Source organism: Ahaetulla prasina, chromosome 1 (genome assembly GCF_028640845.1).
Source record: "Ahaetulla prasina isolate Xishuangbanna chromosome 1, ASM2864084v1, whole genome shotgun sequence".
In the NCBI taxonomy this organism is placed as follows: domain Eukaryota; kingdom Metazoa; phylum Chordata; class Lepidosauria; order Squamata; family Colubridae; genus Ahaetulla; species Ahaetulla prasina.
This window is the reverse complement of record NC_080539.1, coordinates 177,435,459-177,456,165: the sequence shown is the minus strand read 5'-3', so window position 1 is coordinate 177,456,165 and position 20,707 is coordinate 177,435,459. Positions and strand designations below refer to the sequence as shown.

Genomic DNA, 20,707 nt, shown 5'->3' with positions numbered 1-20,707 from the left:
TAGACCCAAACAGGTGTACTAATGATTTCACTTACCTTTCCTGCTCAGCACCTCCCCAAATTCATCCTCTCAATAAATTATATTAGTTTATTATTAAATTTATGGTGATGAGTCCTCTTGATGAGTTTCTCTAAACTGCAAAGCTTGGATATACATATTTAACAAATAAGTGTATAAAAGAATTTAGGAAATAGTACTTTTAATATTTTAATGCAATAATGTTTTGTCCTAAATAGGAAATGAAATAGAGTCTTTTGCAGAGATTCAAATCTATGATTCTTTTGATAAGAATTTTGGAATGAGATAATAAAAAGAAGATGCCGTTGTTATTTTTAATTGTTTCTGTACAGCCATTCATGGCTTGTCCAAAATACCTAATTAAATTGCAAGGACAAGATCATGTTTGACATAATACTAGCATAGTTGCCAAGAAATTTGACAATCAAAACTAAGCAATAATATGCACAAGATATTATTGATTCTGATCAGACCACACCACATCAGTAATCTTGGATTGCCTTAATTCCCATCTCTTTTACAATGTTCAGTTCTGTTTCTTTTACAAATATCTGCCATTTTGTGAGAACAACTTCCACATAGTTTCTTTCACAGAATTTCAAATGTGCTTCTGGACCAACATAATATGGATTTCTGACATCTGATGTAGTGAAGGCTTATTACATTTCATAGTTTTGAGCAAAATTCACCCTTTTATTGGCAAAGCAAATAAGTGACATTTACTGATTCCTTCTCTCTGGAAACTCCACCCAAATTTATCTGCCCTAGAGAAGCCTCCAGTTTTCTGAAGTATATTTCCCTTAGGACCTAAACAGCTGGAGGGAGAAGAGAGAATTGCTGAAAATTGCATTCTTCTTATTCTCTTAAATAAAGGCTTTCATTAATTCATTATTGTGTGCCCATTGCCATGAGCAGGGATTCAACCCTCCCAAAAAATTCCTGGCTCTGAATAATCCCACCTTTCTCCCAAAGAAAGATGCTGCAAAGATTAAGCAAAACCAGCTTTTGTCTGCACAGGAAAAGGCAGGGAGACATCTCATCCTGCATATGTCTGCACAGAGAAAAGTGCATCATGCAGGAGGAGCAAAGCTTGTCTTTCTTATCATGCATGGGCTGACTTTCTCCATATAGGAGGGGGCAGGGACACATTCTTCCTCTTTTCTTTCTAAAGAGAGAAATCAGGTGATGCCACAGGACACCGAGTTCTACCAATGGGGCAATGGGGCAATAGCAATGGGGCATGCTATTTCTCAGTGCTGCTTTCCTGATATCTTTCAGTTTGTAAGTATGTCTGAACTTGAATGTGATCTTCAAACCATTCAGTTCCCCAGCCTTGGCTTTAACCACATTTTTTAGAGAAGCTTCCCTAACCCAACAGATTTCCTGATGGTACTAATTCAGCAGCATCTCATGCATTGCTTTTAGGTGGTTCAGTGAGTTAGTCAAGCAGTCCAAGAACAAATAATGCAGTAGATCATCAGGGATAAGCATCAGGAACAAAAGGAGGTAACACAAATGGATCAGGAACCAGAACAAAGGGATTTTTCTAGGTTTTTCAATCAATGCATTTGATTCTTGACAAGAAACAGTACATGTAATCAGAAGATGACCATCAATGGGGGAGTTAGTTTCCCTGGGTGGTGAGAATCAGCAAGAATCTTCCTAAGAAACAACTTCATATATTTGCTCCTATGGTGCTTTTCGACAAAATATCCACATTGTGTCCAAATGTCCATCAAGAGCTTAAACCAGCCCAATATCTCATTTTTTCAACATAGACCACCCTGTCCTTCATGGCTGGGTGGACTGGACATTAACATTTGAACTACTATAAGTCTATGTATTTGCCATATGCTAAATAAATAAATAAATAAATAAATAAATTTGCAGGGGGAAAAGCAACTAGGACATGATTAGAGAAAAAAAGGAAACAACTCAAGATCTTAAGCCTGCTAGGGCTCTCAGGCCCAGACTTCTTCACACTCCTGCTTTCATACATCCCAAGCAGCCAACCTAACTCCCAAGTATTCAGTACAAAGTCTGCAGTCTTTCTTCATACAGCTATTACAAAAGCCTTCCCAATAATTCAAAATCCAAGGCAGCTGCATTTCAAATTCTGTGGAAACCTTCACATATGCAGCTTGAATGTGAGACACAACCTCCCTGCAGACATTCACAGTTTATGCTCAGATGGTGGGGAAGGGTCTAGTCAGCACATACTGTTTCAGGAGCGTGGCTACTCAGCATGGCCTCACTCCCAGTTCATAAACTGCGACAGCACATGAATTGACAAAATGCTGTTCTTTTCTCTGTGTTGCTTCTTTGGTTAACCTTGCACACTTCTTCAAATTGTATGCCCCTGCTTGGATGCCTATTGTTGCAGGATGCAAAAATATGCCAACAAAAATAATCAGAGTTGCCTGCATTATTTTGACTTCAAGATTTTGTACAAATTTCTTTAAGCAAATAAGGTTTAGATCTTGTTAGATGGGCATTTTTTTCAAAGATGAAACCAGTACGGGAAAACTTTTTTTCTGATTGTCGCTACAAATTTAGTTTCAAGGCAACACAGTTGATTGACAGATAGACTTGAAGGTCAACTTTGTGTGCTCATTAAGTTCCCAGATAATATTTTTGCTTGTTAATAATGGTGAAGTGAGTATGCTGACCAAAGTATATATTTCAACAATATGTTTTCATATTTAATTGGTTAACCTATGATTACAAGCATAAGAACTAGGCTCCTGGGTAAATAATATTCACTCCTCCTATGTACTGTTTCCTAGGGTTAGTTCCCACTTACCTATACCAATTGACATCAAAGTAATATTGCACAGTACATAAAAGGGTTTGGGGAAATCCCTTCATTAAAAAAATGTTACACAATTTAAGTTACTTTTCTATGAGGAAGCACTCTATCATATGAGACCTTGCCAGCATAGAATAAATAGACTCTTGGTAAACAACGATTTTTGGCTTTCCAGATATTTGCTGAGCTATAAATATTAGCATCCCCCACATTGGGTACATTTCCTAGAGATGCTGGGCATTATAATTCAGCAATATTTGGAGATCCGTGGTTGTATACCCACATCCTAGACTTTCCATTCTTTATCTCTTCTGTTCACTAGTCTTAAAAAGAGTAGGTTCTTTAAGCTGCTCTGTGCCAAACATGTGAGAAAAAAATAAAGTCAAAGCCCACATAATAAAAATTGGAGCTACAGGTAGTCCTCAATTTACAACTACAGTTGAGACCAGAATTTCTGTCATAAGTCACTGTGGTTGTATGCGGAGTCAGATCCCATTTTATGACAATTTTTATAGCGGTCGTTAACTAGCTTCTCCAGTGGGTGCTTTTTGCCATAATATTGTAATTGCAATTATGTGACCTTGGAATGCTGCAACTGGAAATGCAAGATAGCATTGATGCCAAGCACCTGAATTGCAATCACATGACTCCCGGGGTGACACAACAGTTGTAAGTACAGTTCATAAATCACTTCTCGCAAGGCAGCTGTAACTCTGAATTGTTGATAATTGATAAATAAATAATCATAAGACGAGGACTATCTGTATTTCAGGTGCTGGAGTGTCATTATTGAGTCCATGAGAAAGTGTTATCTCTTAAATACATCTTTTTTCATGCATATGTCAAGACATTTGGCAGTATTTTGTATTCCTTAGCCATCCGGTGTATTTTCTAACCATCTCTGCTCTTCATTTGATATATCAAGCACATAGTCTGTCAGGATTCTGTAAATCATCAGAGATTTCCCATACCAATTTTTAAAAAATAATTTGTCCAGTAAAGTCTCGTGATTGATAGTCAGTTTGGTCTACTGGTTAAGCCACCAGGCTAGAAAGCAGGAGTCCCACCTTAGCTATGAAAGCCTGCTGGGTGACTTTGGGCCAATCACTCTCGGTCAACCCAACATACCTCAGAGGGTTGTAGTTGTGGGAAAAATAGGAGGAAGAAGTGGAGGAAATATTCCCTGCCTTCAGTTATTTGTAAAAATAATAAAAACAGGATACAAATCAATCAACCACTCAATAAAATTACAGTTCAAGAAATCACAGCTAAGGATAAGACTAAGACTCTTAACGAGATACTGCAGATACTTTCACATGTCTGTCTCTGTTTTTTACATCAAAAGGGGCACATAGTTATCTCACCTTCCTGACTTTCCTCACTTGAGGCACTTTTTTGCAAATCTCTCTGAAGGCAGATTTGGAGGAAGTTATTTATATTCTTCCTTTTCTCTGAATGTTCAAGATAGCCTATGTGAGAATCCCCACTAATTTTACCCCAACAGCAATAATTCTTTAAGTAAGATTGCTCTGAAAGAGAATGATTTCATCATGTCACCAAGGGAGTTCTATAGTTGAGTAAGAATTTAAGTCTTCCCAAATGTTCAGTGGTTCAAATCCGCGTTAACAGAATGAGCTCCCGTTACTTGTCCCAGCTTCTGCCAACCTAGCAGTTCAAAAGCACATAAAAAATGCAAGTAGAAAAATAGGGACCACCTTTGGTGAGAAGGTAACAGCGTTCTGTGCGCCTTTGCCATTTAGTCATGCAGGTCACATGACCACTGAGACGTCTTCAGACAGCGCTAGCTCTTCGGCTTTGAAACAGAGATGAGCACACATACCCTAAAGTTGGAAACGACTAGCACGTATGTGCGAGGGGAACCTTTACCTTTACTAAATGCAAATCCAGTGTCCTAACCACCAGATTACAGTGACTTTCTACCTTAACTTCTCTTACCCTTGTGACTTTTTGGTTTGTTTATTTTAAAAAATCAGAGCTTCCCTCTTTATAATCAGGAGGGCAAATAAATACATGTGAATAAATTATAGTCTTTATAAGAAGGATATTGCATGATTTCCCAGCTCAGAGAACCCCAGATGCTCTCCCGACTAGAGAATCCCATTGTTTCTGCTCAAGTTTCTCATTTTGCTGCACCTGTTAGTCCACCATTTTAGGCTATTCATTTGACCTTCCCCATCATGGGAAGAGACTTCCGGCTAGCTGTGGGGAAAGATTTGTAAGGGAACTATTATAGATAAAAGCCTTGGAGAACTCCTCTCTCAACCAATATGTACTGCTGGGCCCACACCTCAGGTCTTCTCACTAGGCCATAAATTATCTGGTCCTTAACTGACAGTTCAACAATTAATCTGTTTGGAGCCTTTGGTGTCAAGTTGTCTGATTTTCTAATTACAGAGGTAGTTTGAGCTTTGCTTTTTGGAACTATTAATCATCAGGTTTCAGCCTTGTATATAAGGAGGCTTTTGCTGTGGTCCTGAAAGGGGAGTGGCACTGTAGTTTCCTCTTGTGTCTAGAGACAAATTGGTGTATAGCAATTCACAACTGCCAGATGGTAGTATTTCAAATGTAGTGTGGCAGTACTGAAACAAACTGGGAAGAGTTTATGATTCTTAGTGCTGGATGCCACCTTAGCATATAAATTAACAGGCAGCACAGCTGTAAACAGTGTCTATGAAGCTGTTTCCTTCCATATATTCTTTATCCTAAGTAGAACCCAGCAATTCCTTTTCCTGTGTTGAATCATCATGGAAGTACTCAAGTCCAATAGACAATATTGATATTGGATGTGTTCTTCATATTTAATAGTGTTCTTCAATCCTGGCTACACCAGAATCATGGATTTTTTTTCATTTTGCTTATAAAGAGCAATGCAGGTTATTGTGTTTTTGTCCTTGGCCTTGCTGTTTAGACAAAAAAAGTGTAGATATTGATTGCAGATCTCAGAATACAGGAGATCTTGCTGCTATGTTTATTTTCATGCTATGTTTTTAAAAAATCTCTTCAAAGAAGAGTTCACAATCTTTCAGTCAATCTCTCTGTTGGTGAATAAGTTTTATAACTTCTTAAGGCACATATGCTCCAAATATTGAATTCAAATAGTTTTCTTGAAATTAGTTATTCTAGCCATTCCTTTTAAGTCAGTGAGTCAGAAGCCATAGAATAATTGAAGACTGGAGACCATCTACTTCAATCTGCTGCCCAGTGCAAGCATCCACTACCACAGTGTCTCTTACAGGTGGACATCAGACCTCCAGTAAAAGAAGTTTGATCCATTTTCTGCACAGGAGCTCTGCAAATTGCCAACATGACACATCTTCAGTTCTCATGTCTAAGTATATTTCAGTAGTTTTCTGTAGGACCTGGAGATTTTATTTATAATGCCAGGAGAGATACTCTCTTCACTCCTAGACAAACTATGTGCTGGAATAAGTGACTCCTTGGCTTCTGTCAGTTCTCATAATAATAAGGAAAAATTACATAATCTCAAACATATTAGATCCTTTTATGGTATTGACTGGAAGTCACTCTGTTCCAATTAATATTGCAATTATATAGCCCTTCTTAGTTGTAAATGGAGGTTTACTATCTTTTAATTACCACTGAATGAAGCCCAGCACCTGGTGACTGTATGGAAAAAATGTCACCATTTTGATCTCTTCCCAGCAAAATTCTATAGCTGTTCTGTGATCATTCCAATGTTCTGCTTAAATATGAATGTTTGGTTTTATACCTTACCTTTCAGTTCTACTTCCCATAACCCTGCCAAATATAGTCATTTTTAATAGCCTAGCCTCATTTCCATCAGCAGGCCAAAAATACTGAATCTGTACTTGCTGATCATCACCTCACAGGAGCAGTCAGTCTGTTTTTTGTTTGGGGTTGAATGATTGGTTCAAAATACTCTTAAGGCATTTTGCAAATCCATAACATGAAGCCAATTGTCTTTTTCTCATACTTCCTCAATGTTCAGTTTTCACAATGGAAGGAACATTGCTACTATTTTGATCTTCTCTATAATGTAAAATTCTTTTCCCCACAATCTGGTTTAGGTTTTTCATTGTCTGGATGTCTACCCTAAAATAAATTCTTCTTTTCCTCTGCGTCATTGTCTATCGTCACCTGTTCTTGAACCCAATAAACAAAACTACCACCCTCACTCCTTTACCGAAAACTGTGAAATTATTAAGATGTCCATGGGCATTATCTTTATCTTTTTAATAATTAAAATCACCCTTGATTTTTTTTGTTTGCCTTTTGTGTTTTCATAATGAATTCTGTGAGGTTTACTTTGCTTTCAGCTGATGGAGTGGGATCATCTGCATATCTCAGATTGTTAGTGTCTTAATCTATAGTTTTGATTCTGTCTGTCATCTCTTGCAAACATGCTAATCCTTTAATAGATTTTCAGAACAAGTCCTCCTCTATCAGCCCTACTAAGTAGACTAGACCATGAAATTACTCCGCAGGATAGCTAAAATTACTTTTATTCACATTGGCTGTAATAATGGAATCTTGCAAGTCTGACTGTGCAATACCGTCTTCTTATAGGTCAGTAATTAAGGAGGTGCCTGTCTGAGCTGCTTCCAAATGTTATCTGGATGTGCTGGACTTTAAAAATGGTTTAGCCCCTTTTTCCTAGGCAACAAAGCCTACATTATTTCTTTCAAAGTCATCTCCCTTACCTCATGTCATTCTCTTGCCTATTCTGAATGATTCTGTTTCTACAAACTCAGGTTGTTTTCTTTTTCGCAAAGTCTCCATAGAAAAATAATCAAGTGTTCTGACACATCCATTTATATTAATATATTCTAAATTCTGAGCTGTTTTACACAATTAAAGGGCTTGCTATAATTATTAAAGTAAAAACCAAAGTTTGCACATTCTCTTGAAGATCTCTTTTTCAACAGAACACAAAGACAAATACACTGACACACTTTTGGGCCACACAGTATTCTTCCATATAATATGAGTAACCATAGATAAGTTGCCTGCTTTTATCATAATGACAAAAAGCAGCATTTCACTGTTGTACTACAAGCTCTACCTCTTTTGGGAGTGTGCATGACATCACAATGCGAAATACACAAGATTTCTGTTGTGGCGGCGCAACATTCCATTCACCTGTACTAGTGCTTTGCTTTTTGATAACTGGTCTATTGCTCTCATATTTCAATTTTAATGGACATGGTTATTATATATTTTCCTCTATAAATTTTTTTATCCATCCATTATCCTGTCTGTAAAATATTTCAGTTTATCTTCTGTGAATCCCATTGCCTTTATTAGATCTCTTCAATGGCTAACCTTAAGTAATTCTACTTTAGCTGTAAATTTTCCTAGGAGTTTTGTCATTTCCTGAAAAACATCTCTCTCATTTTCTTATTATTTTCCTTTATTTGTTGACATGATCTCTTTTGTCCTTTCTTAGTTGATAAAGTTTGCTTTTGGCTGTTGTCCATTCTTGTTGCCAAATGCTTTCATCTTCCATCCTTCCTTGGCTATCGTGATAACTTGTTCTGAAAGCCGCTTGGATCCTTTTTCCTTTGAAATTTTGGGGATATGTTTTTCTGCTTCAGTTTTCACAATGTTTTTTATCTCTTCCCGTAGCTCCCCAGGTTCTCTTTCTTATAAATTAAGTATACGGAATTTGTTCCTTACATTGATCTTATATATACCCTCTAGGTTAAATCTTGCTGACACACTTACTGCCTTTAATTTTCGAAGTTAAAGTCATACATTTAATGCTGAAAATTCATATTCCTTTCCACAATCTGTACCTGAAACGGTCCTGGCTGACTAGATTGGCTTTCTCCATCTTTTCTTTCCTATTACATAGCTGAATTTATTATGACAATATTGTCTATATGGTATTGTCTGCTTAGTGATGCCTAGGTGTAGAATATATATTTACATGCTTTCTACATTTGAATTTAGTCCATCTTACAATTTGCTATAAAATTCTGTGTCTTCCTCTATTGTTCCTGCAGTTAAAATGTATACTTGCATAAAGTTGAGATTCATTTGATACACACTATAATTGATATTAGGGCTGTGCAGTACTTTGATTCAACTCCAATAAGGTGCTTCAGAGTTCATGGAGGCACAGATTTGACCCTAGCAGCAATTTCATCTGGCATTTTTTCAGAGTCACTGAAGTGAGCCCCTTTTTCACATCAAAATGTAATCCTCTGGAAAAGGAGAATGGTGATTACCACAGATTAAAACCTGAAAAAACCATATGCTATGAAACATAATTATATTTGAGGAGCCATTCCTTGTATCAACAACCTTGGTATGCAATTACTTCAAGACAAGTTAAAAGAAACTCACACAATTATTCATTTAGATAGGAATATTCAATAGCATTTAGGTGACTGGTTCAAAGCTCAGATCCAGGTTCCTGGTATCAACACCAAGCAGTGTTCCAAGACACAATCAGTTCTTATGGGGTAATTTGCTGGAAACTGAAAAATTGAAATATATCTAGAATATTTTTTTTTTGAATTTATATCCCGCCTTTCTCCGAAGACTCAGGGCGGCTTACATTGTGTTAAGCAATAGTCTCATCTATTTGTATATTATATACAAAGTCAACTTTTATTGCCCCCAACAATCTGGGTCCTCATTTTACCTACCTTATAAAGGATGGAAGGCTGAGTCAACCTTGGGCCTGGTGGGACTTGAACTTGCAGTAATTGCAAGTAGCTGTGTTAATAACAGACTGCATTAGTCTGTTGAGCCACCAGAGGCCCCTATGATTAGAATGGTCTAATCCCATGTGTTAAGTATTATTTTACTAGTCCAGTTTTCTATATAAGTTTTCTATATAAGAAAAGTTTCTCCTAAGAAAAGAATAAACATCTTTAAATGATGTTCATTCTTCACATTTTGTCACAGTTATTACATTTCTCACTCCAGTTGCTTTTCATGAGTTCAGAGTATGATAGTTGAACATAGACAATCAAGGATACTTCAAAATTTGAAATTACTCTATATTTATTATTAAGATAATTTTCTATTTACTGTCTAAAGACAGCGAATTTATGGAATTTGTCCATTTTATCTGCCAAACTGGCCTCTTCTATTTATCATAAATATGGCTCATAATATAATCTGTATTGTTTTTATTCTTGTTTTGTTTTTATTCCTTAAATAATTCTTCAATAAAATTTATATAGATATGAGTCATGCTCTGACCCATTTATTGGTCCATAGATAGCAGGAGGTGAACTTAGAGTCTTCCTACCCTAAATATAAACACCCTGGACAAAAACCGACCAGGACGTCATAATTATGTCGATATGACTGATAACTATTTTCTGAGGCAGTGAGACTAGAATTATGATTCAGGAATTATACAAGAGAATGATTTCACTATGTTACCAATAGACTGAAATCAGTACAGGATCAGTATTTAAGAATCCTGCTTTCTAGTGAATCTAAATCATGCGATATAGCTGTTCCCCCTCTCATTGTTCTACTTATCTTCCTAAGCCTCCTTTTTTTTTACGCAGCATGTGTTTGGCACGTACTGCGCATATGCACATGCAGTATGCATTTGGCGCACACTGCACATGCAGCTCAGCGTGCATTTGGCATACATTACACATGTCCGCACCTGTGCAGCATGCATTTGGCACACACCGCACATGCACGGGAAGCGAACCAGTGGCAAACCAGAGAAGATTTCACCACTGATCTTGACATATTGTGTATTGTTTTGGAACACTCAACTATGTAGACTACAAAATGGCAGTAAGAAACATAAACCAGAGTATACATGTACTTGTGATTTCATGTGTGGCTTATTGCCTTTGGTATTTTCGTTTTAAGGACTCATATTCCCAACTAGTCAGGGATAATTCTGACTATTGCTCTGCTCATTTGCTAAAATGGCTATATATAAGACTTGCATTTTTTTAAAAAGTAGAAACTTGCTTTAGAGAAGCATATCTGCTTTGGTGCAGTGTGGGAGTAAGTTTTTCTGAAACATCTACATTTCAGTTGGGTGAAAACTAAATTTGAATTTGACACATTGCCTCACAACTTAGCAAGTTTCCAAACAACATAATAGAACATTCAAAAGAAGTGCTTTGTACATGTCCCAGCTACTGTAAAGCACCTTTTTCAGAGGCTTTGCTTGTAAATACTGTGTATGTACAAGTAGTCCTCGACTTACAACCACAATTGAACCCAAAATTTCTGTTGTTATGTGAGACATTTTTAAGGGAATTTTGCCCCATTTTAGGGCCTTTCTTGCCTGTGTTAAGTGAATCACTGCAGTTGATAAATTAGTAACCCAGTTGTTAAGTGAATCTGGCTTCCCCATTGACTTTGCTTGTGCGAAGCAAAGGGGATCATGTGACCCCAGGCCACAACAGCAGTCATAAATATGAGTCAAATATCAAGCTTCTGAATTTTGATCACATGATAATGGGGATGCTGGAAAGGTTGTAACTATGAAAAACGGTCAGAAAACAGTTTTCCAGTGCTGTTGTAACTTTGAATGGTCATTCAATGAACTGTTGTAAGTTGAGAACTACCTGTAATATTTAAATAAAGCATTTGGTGTTTTTTCTCTCAACCAATTGTTACATTTCACTAACTTTTTTCTTTCTGTGCTGTTGATTAATGTGCTCAACTAACTCTAAAATACTAATGTTTTCATTGAATTGATGCATGTGCAAGACCAAAATTCACTAATCTTACTACGGCATATTCTTACAGATGAGGATCGGAGTGATAATATTGTGATAGTTTCTAATGAGGAGATTCCCGAGTACATTATTTCTAGTGGTGAAGATCAACATACTAACCTAGAAAATGAGCTTGATTCTGATGGTAATTCAACTACACGGTTATTTCACAATCTTTCCATGACTAACTTTAATTTAATTGTCAGTAGCATGTAATTTGTTAGCCTGGTATTATTTTTTTATTATTTGCTTGGATTCATTTGATTTTCATAAATGCCTTTTAACAGTGTTACAATTAACTACCAACTAAGGATTGATTTAAAAAAAAAATTAGTTAATTATCGGTACTGAATATAAATTTAATGGGAATCAGCAAGCAGTTCTTCATAGACTAGTTTTGGTTGTTATTACCAAAAGCCTATAATTTTTTTGTGAATTACAAGTGAAAACAATTACACTCAAAGGCTATCTTAGCAGTCCTGTGCATATTTATTTGGAATTACTGTATGTCTAACTGGATTTTGAGTATTAATTTCAAACAAGATATGTGTGTCATAAAGCATAGATCCATGCGTTTGGTTATTGAAACAAAAATGAGGAAATGTGGACAGAAAAATGACAAATGAACTGTACAAAGCGAGCAATAAGGGGACAATTACAAAATTCCTATGATCATAGCAATGTTTTTGTCCCAGTCAAGTATATTCATGTTAATAGCAGAAAATACAAATTCAAAACTTATTGCAAATTGTAAAAAAAGATATAATCCTTTCTAGCATTGCAAAAACACTGTCAGAAAGGCACTGATGCAAATGATTTAAATTCAGGCAGATCCTAATCAAGAACTATAAACTTAAAGCCAATTGTAATGAAAGGGAAGGCTCTAAGAAATGAGCTCCAAAGTAACCGTGGTTGGACAAAAAAATTGAATGACTCTTGTAAAACCTTTAAGTCTAACATATATGCTCCCTTTCGTTTGACTTTCCACATTCTGCTACACCCTAGTTATGGGATGGCAGTTAATTTGGTTTTGTTTGTTTGTTTGTTTTGCTGTTTAGATTTTTGTCAAGTTTTTAGTTTTGTCTTCCTTTTTTTTAAATATACCTTGTTTTCTTTTAATTTTTTAGTTTATAAGCTATCCAGAGTCACTCTGGAATCACGCAGCCTCTGAATGGAAATAGCAAACAAACAAACCTTGTTATTCACTAATAACCCTGAAAGTAATCTCTCTGAAAGTAATAATGGTAATCTACTTTAAAACTTCTTCAAGTTGAATCTACAAGAGACAGGTTTTCCTTCTGGGCTACAAAGTGCATTGCAATATCGTATGAGCTCCCACATATACGAGTTCTTTGTGATGTTGGCCTTTTCTTTATTCCCCCTTCTTTTTGGCAATAATATTCAGTATACATTTTCCACTCTCCTAAGCCGTATTCACTGCAATTTGGTCTGAAATCAGATTCATCTGTATTCACTTTATAGTGGAAGAAACAATTTGTTGAAGGGAAAACCTTTTAGTAATTAACATGTACAGCTTAGCAAAGAGACAGAGAGAGAGCATTGAAGATTGGTGGTTTTTCTGGATTTCTGTCAGATTATTGTGTTTGCTGTAAAACAAAACTCGGTATTTAATTTTCCTGGAATATTTTCAGGAAAAAGCCAGGTACTGAGTTTCTCATAAAGGGCTTCTTTTGCTGGAGGGAGGCAGAGAGGAATGTTCACGAATTCAGGAAATTGTGACTGAGGTCATAAGTTCTTTCCTTACAATCATCTTCATGTCCTTCCATTTGTTTTTGTGGAGTGAAGACATTTTCTTTTATTTCACTAATATCTGGCCCCTTAGCATATTCAGAGTGTTTTTGTTATAGTTCTTAGAACTCTGTTAGAGCAGAAGGAAAGTTGAAGCATGTTCAGTTTGGTTGCCTAAAGGCCACATAAAGAATTCAATTTTGGCAAGATTTAAACTGGAAACATTAAGAGTGGTTCCTATTTCTCCACGTCTTAAAATCATTTAATATATGAGTAGTAATTTCGTTAAGGGAAGGTCTTCAGTGAAGGATTTCAGTCTTTTCTATTTCTATAATAAGGAGCATATTTTGCTGTTTGAACTTTGAATGTTACAATCATATAACTAGACAGGATATCAAGGGAGCTGTAATCAGATCCTCACTTTTTGAAAGCTAGGCGATTGGATTATGGCTGCAGCACTGGAGGGGGAGGAAGACATTGGATAAGCAACTCAAGTTGAAAGGATTCACACACATTTCCTCAGTGCCATGGTATTAATCTGATTTTCCTCTCCCTACTCCACTGCAGCTGCTATTAAAAGTGTTAAAAATGGCAGGAGAAATGATCAAGATCTTCCAGCATTATATCTTCTTTGGTTCACAGTGGCCTACCTTACTATAACCTACAGTACATAGTGAGAGCTGTTATTCTCACTTTTTCATATAGTGTTGATGGAGAAATGAATGTAGCTATTACCCATATAGTTAGAAGACTGAGTTCAAACTCTGGATCGAGCAGACCCTGACAAACCATTTCAGCTATAGTTTCTGACCTGTCAAGTAAAAATAGACACACTGGTCAAGGATTAATGAAATAAGACTATAAAATGTTGTGTCCATTAAATACCCATCAGCCATTAGTCTAGCTGAAAAATTAGACATGAATTTATAAATAAATAAATAATGTTTAGTTTCATTTGAAAAAGCTTGGAGTTTGTTCAGTATACATTCTTCATATCATAATGTACTATAAGTGTTTCTCCCTATAGTGGCTGGGGAATTGTGAGAGTTGAAGTCCACCTATCTTAAACTTGCAAAGATTTAGAAATACTGCTATACTGTACATAAATAGGTGGCTTTGTCTCTCATTAATTCCAGCATGAAAAGACTGAGACCGATTATAATTACTACACTTTGCCAATAATTAAGCAAAATTTCTAAAAGCAATCTGACCGATCTTGAGGCTGCCATCTTCCTTAAATAATCGATCAGGACAACCTTCTTGAGTATTGTGCTCTTCAGAAATGCTGGACTACAATTCCCATTAATTCCAATGAAAATGTCAGTCTGGAGGGCAACAGCTTACAGAAGAATAAATTAGGGTGAGAACAGTACTATTAATAAACAGATAGCATAATAATATTTTCAACTTTCAAGCCAAACTTGAGAGGACAAGAATATGGCCAAGATACATTTCTAAATTTTATAACATATATTAGAGATTTTTATTATGCTATAACTTTTCTCTGAGTAATATTGGATATCTTCATTCAAATGGCTGTTTCATATTTCAGATCACCTAAATAATGAACATATACATGGATCAAATTTTATCTAATTAGGCTATTTGTTAAACAGCTTATCAATATGTGCTGCTGAAATATAATTTGTCCAAGTTCTGAGTTATGCAGAAATTAATTGAAAGAAAATATGTTTAGAATTGATGTTTAATTATAAAATTAAAAAAAGTTATATAAGTGCATATTCCAGGAAAAAGACTTTTATTAGCCATATTGATAAAATTAATTTGACATCTTTGGCCCTAAATAACTTTATTTCTAAATAATTTCAGTTGATTTCATTTATATAAATGTATTAATTATTAGCCATAATACACTGTGAACCTTAAAATAACTTAGTTGCAAAGGAATGAAGGCAGGAAAAACCCTACAAAGAATCCATTTTTAAAATGTATTGTTAGGATTCAGTTTTACTTTTTAACCACCTCCACAATATATTTTCTGTAGTGTCTCTTAAGTTCTCAGTTCTGTATTTGATTTCTGTATCAGTTGCAATTTAAAGATTACAACTAAAGCAATGCAAATACTGTTTTTAAATAGATCCATTATTATAGTAACTGTATTTAAATTCATAACACTCTCTCTCTCTCTCTCTCTCTCTCTCTTTCTCTGCATTGTGCTGTGGTCTTCACATATATAGTTGAGCAGAACAGCAAGTTGGTGGATTTGAAGCTGAAGAAATTCATAGACACTCAGCCACAGGTGGCAAATTCACTTACCAGCACAGCTCCAAAACCAGTTGATAACACCGAGCCAATGTTTACGGTAAGTTTAACAAAAAAAAATCCTTTTCCCATAATACCTGTGCATTTTGGATTCTGATTTGCATTTAATAGTGAAGAATGACCATTTTTTAATAAGTTCTTCAATGTTTACAGTACTATAAAACCAGTTTTTGTAGCCATATAAAGAGATTTGAATTATATTTTGGCTATGTATTGACAGATATTTCATAATCACACTTGGTTATTTAACTAGCAATGGCTTCATTTGGCTATTATGCTGTGAAATAATATATTTTGATAATCTTTTATTTCAATTAAAATTCATTTTTCTTTATGGGTGTATTGGCTGTATGAAAAATATTGAAATGCATATTACTGGGTAAGTCAAAGTTAGCCATTTTAAGCTGGCAGAGTTTTGTAATATTAACTTGGCCTATATAAAGTTATTACCCCAATACATATTTGTAAATATATTTCAACACTAAAGTCGTTATTGTATCCCCTTCCTTCTTAAGCTAGTTCATTAATGTGAGTACAACTCTTTTGGGGCCTATTTTAAGTAACTTTAAGAATTACTCTTTCTTCTTCCTTTAGTGACATCTTTAAACTTTTGCATAAATGATTTTAACATGTCGATTACATTTGTGTCTTAGGTAGTTGAGGCGTTCTGCCATATTGTTTATCAATGGCAGGAAATTCTCTCTATATACATAGGCTTTGATAGATTTGTTGGTGCATCTACTCAGCTTATTGTCTTCATTAGTCATAGCTATTAGTCCTTAGGGAAAAGATTTGGATGGCTGTGAGTACAGTCCACTTGTATAACTTTTCACCCACCTGCAGACTGGGGGTGTATGCCCTGCTGAGTGAAAGGATTTCCTTCCCTAGATGCTTTGAAGTCTCAAAACAATGACTTTCATTGCTTTTTCCTTTACACTGTCGGTTCCGATAAATTGGTGATGGAAGTGTGCAGCAGCAGCAGCAGAGGGCTTTCAGTCTCTATCTTTGAACAAAGAGAAGCTTGGATCAAGTCTGATTTTTTGCGTTCAATTTAGCTTTCTGCAGTGGATTTAATGCAAAATGAAGCTGGCCTTGGAATAATACAATGGATTGAAAAGGCTAACTGAATTAGTGGGCTTAGAGGAATACATTTGTAAAGTGGCAGAAGTCCCTAGTCATAAAAAGGCTTCTTAAAATGGGATTTACTGGCTAATCACACTGATATTTTAACATGTTGCCAGGCCTAAAAAATTAGCCATGTTTGTTTATTTTACTAAAGACTTGCATTTCGACTGTCAGATGGCTGTTGTATGAAGAACTCGAAGAGATCCTTTTCCTCAAAGAATGAAATCATAGCATCTGGATTGTTGAAAAAAATAATTCTAGAATGAGGGATGCTTTTAAAAAATTAGCTCCATAAATGGCTGACTCTATTAGGACAATTTCATTCAGTTCAGATGGCACCCTCACACACACCAGCAAAATAGTTTTTATTCTAATTTCACACATTTGTATGAAGGAGAGGATCTTTCATTTCTGTTCTGTTCCCCTTCTCACCCCCCCCCTTTTTTTTTAATAAGTGCAACAATAAGTATAGCTGGATTCGAACACTTTCTTTAATGCTGCATGAAAAAAAATATGTCCATCTGTTCTCTTAGAGCTTTCAGCATTGACTTGGATTTATGTTTCTAATAAAATGCAGTTTACACATTTATAAATAGGCATTCTGTATTTGTGGAAAAGGATAAACTGTTACCTTCCCTGGAGAATTCTGTATCCCAGGCCTCCTTGAGGCTAGAGAATAGGCCATTGGAGAACTCCCTCATTACCAATTGTCTCAATGCAGAGGAAGGGCAAAGTCTTGGTAGCTTTTGATAACCAGTTTCAGCATTCAGCAGGCTTAGCTATTAGTCATGCATCTTAGCCTTTCCCTATTTACTTTCAAAACACTTAATAAAAATAATAATAGATTAGGTATAAAATGAAATATTTGTTTGGTACACAGCATCTCGGTATCTGCAGTTTCCACACACGGCGGTGGTTTAGTCTTCTGGGATATTTCACATTGATAGACCTATTTGAATGTATTACCATAGGAAGCTCCGGAAAATGGTAATTGTAGTTTCCGGAGCTGTCAAAGGTTTTATTTATAAATCTGGATTCATAAAGTTATAACTAATGAAACATAGTTCACTGGGACTATAACCTTACTTTTTATTTGTCATCAAGCATTAGTCATCTCAATGGATATAACATTAGAAATGATCCTTCGTATTATACAGGAAAAAATATGTGGCTCCATTCAGAATGACACTATTTTTTACTGGGGCAAATCATGTGTGCAAAAGACTAGAGGCAGTATGTAAATTAAACAGAGATACGATATTTAAAAATATACATGCTGTTCTAGGAACCCTAATATATACATGGTGCTCTGGGTATCCAGTTGGCAAATGGTAATCTTCTGAGTCCAGCTTTGCCTCAAGTCACAGTGATGTTGCTAACAGATCTTAGCAGACAACCACAGCTGAAGTGCTATTGCCAGATTAATAGCCAAAGGGGTTTATTTTGCCAAAACCTCTTTTGGGGGGTTCCATACATTTTTTACATAGTAAAATTGTTATCTGACACAAGCATCTGAGTATCTGAGTTTTCTCTCCATAATACTCTTCTTCTGAAATACACCTTTCCAATTATTCTGTTTGCATTTATAAACAATAGAATATGATGCTCAGTTTTGTTTTTGTTTTGTTTTTTTCTGGCAGAATGAGACAGAGGAACATGCTGAGCGATTACAAAAAGCAGCTGAACGTTTTAGAAGTCCTGTTGTTTTCAGCAAAGATTCAACAGTCAGAAAAACGCAGCTTCAGTCATTCAGTCAATATGTTGAAAACAGACCAGGTAGGCAGAAATATTCATTTAAAATATTCTCCTCCATTCCCAACCTTATGACTTAATAATATTTAACAATAAATAATAATGTGAGCCCACTTTTCAATACACAAATATCAAGTATTGAAATAATTTTTCATGTCTTTCCTTTTTTTTTTTTCAAGAGATGAAAAGGCAGAGATCAATACAGGAAGATATAAAGAGAGGAAATGAGGAGAAGGCAGCGATAACTGAAACTCAGAGGAAGCCATCAGAAGATGAAGTGCTTAATGTATATTAATTTTTTATCTGGTTTCATGATTGCTGATAATTCTCAACTGTATGTGGAAATAGTGCCTTTATTTGTTAAAATGAGATGTTAGGTTTTCTTAGATGTCAATCTCCATTGCATTCAAAGCAGAGTGAGAGGGCTGTGCTGTTGAATTAGTCTGCAGCGTGGTGATAATTGTCAGATAAAAAAATGAATTTTTCAGAGTTCCGCAGCTCCAGCTTCCTTGAGACATTTCCATCAGGGCACTTCCCATAAAGAGATTCCAGTATTGATCGACCGGGAGGATTTTAATTATTACAATAGCAGATACTGCAGAGCTGCAGTTAGAGGGAAAAGTCACATGAGACCTGCTAGAATTTCTCAGCCAACCCATTTTGTTGGCTTGGGTTAATGGGTGTTCAACCTTTCCATTATCCAGATCAGCCGTGAATTACTAGCTGAATGATGTTTGCATTAATATAATATATATGGTAATTTCTTCACTTAATTAACGGGGAGGTTCAGCTCAGTAGGGGTATGGGCTGATCATGTGTAAAATTGATTTGTGAGGGAAATATTTGATAGACCGCAGGGAAAAAACTGCTTTTGATGGACAGCTATAGGATGGAAGCAGGAGGAACAAGTTTGACCTGAATATGTTTTATTTCTAGGGTATTTTCCCTTTCTTTTTATTTTGACTAGAGGCTCCACATAATTTTCTACAATGGTCAATTATTGCTTTCTGTTGTTTTCCAAGTCAATAGAGTGTTTTTGCTCTCTGATAAAACTCAGTTTCATCTACAGAATATGTTTCCTAATCCTTACACTCAGTGCCTACACATCTTAGTATTTTCCCGCTGATAATTTTTTTCTTTTTCTTTTAGGACAGTTGGGCTTTAATAGAGTTGAAGAGATCTTGCTTAGCAAGTTCATAATATATATGCAAATTGTGGATATGAACTCTTAGAAAGTTTCACCCTGACACAGCATTCTGTTTAATCTAATAATATTCTACATAGTCCTGAGAGCCCAGCAATGGCAGAGCTTTGTATTCTTTTCAGTAAATCAAAGAGGATGGCAGGCAGTTGCTTTTCATTGATATTCCTCCTCCCATAGTTTTTGTTTCATACATGCAAAAGACTGCAACAACCAAGTTTGATTGAGATAACTAAAACAAACTTACTTTAGAACTTTCCCCCCCATGATTGTTGTGGGGAGAAACACTGAATTCTCATGCATGCCCAACATCAAAACTTCTATGCAATTTTTTAGTTGGGAAAAATATTCTATTAAATGAACTTTCTTCTGATTTTCAATTTTAGTACTATTTTTCGGTATTGAACCATTAAGCTCACCAATATAGAGATTTATGAGAACAGCATCACAACCATTTATTATTATTATTGGCTCTCTTTTCCAGCAACAAGTTAGGGAATAGGAGAGAAACAATCATATATGTTAGGATTACGGTTCTCATGAAAAGATGATTGTTCTATATACCTTTCTTTGGAAAGATAAAATATTTGTGAAGGAAAGTAAGTTTTAGTGCACATCCATGAGTCTTCATTAGGGTCTTGAAAAGGCTTATAGAGATGATTCCAAAATTTCAACAAAGGGAAGGACGTTCCTCTCTCATCTTAGTTCTTCATTGGCAGAGCAAAAGCTGAGATTATAATATAATTAAAATATAATATAATATAATATAATGCCATTAATTAAAGTGATTTTGAGCTAAATGATTTTTAGCTGCTTTCCCTTTATATATTGTATATATTAGAAGATGTAAAGTGAAATATTTTTTCATATGCCTGTATTACAACTCTAATTCAGTGATCTGAGAAAGACATTTCTCTTTCTGAGACAAAACATAGGATTCTTTTGTTTCTAAAAAACTTATTATCAAAGAAGTTGAACTCGGAGGATACCAAAACCAGTCTTATAAAATTGCATTAAAGTCATTTTTTTTTCATGGAGAAAGTATTTAATGAG

General features: G+C 35.5%; 1 protein-coding gene across 4 annotated transcripts in view; it reads left to right on the top strand.

Annotated features, from left to right (window-relative positions):
• Window positions 1-20,707, top strand: part of EHBP1 (EH domain binding protein 1) — a 285,605-nt gene that overhangs the window by 212,734 nt on the left and 52,164 nt on the right. For 2 of the 4 annotated variants that reach the window (XM_058182647.1, XM_058182639.1), the window contains exons 16-19: window positions 11,576-11,689; window positions 15,492-15,616; window positions 18,342-18,477; window positions 18,633-18,739. In XM_058182647.1, the coding sequence (XP_058038630.1) occupies window positions 11,576-11,689; window positions 15,492-15,616; window positions 18,342-18,477; window positions 18,633-18,739 (482 nt within the window). The remainder of the gene's footprint in view (window positions 1-11,575; window positions 11,690-15,491; window positions 15,617-18,341; window positions 18,478-18,632; window positions 18,740-20,707) is intronic. The other 2 variants (XM_058182659.1, XM_058182653.1) reach the window with 1 other exon arrangement.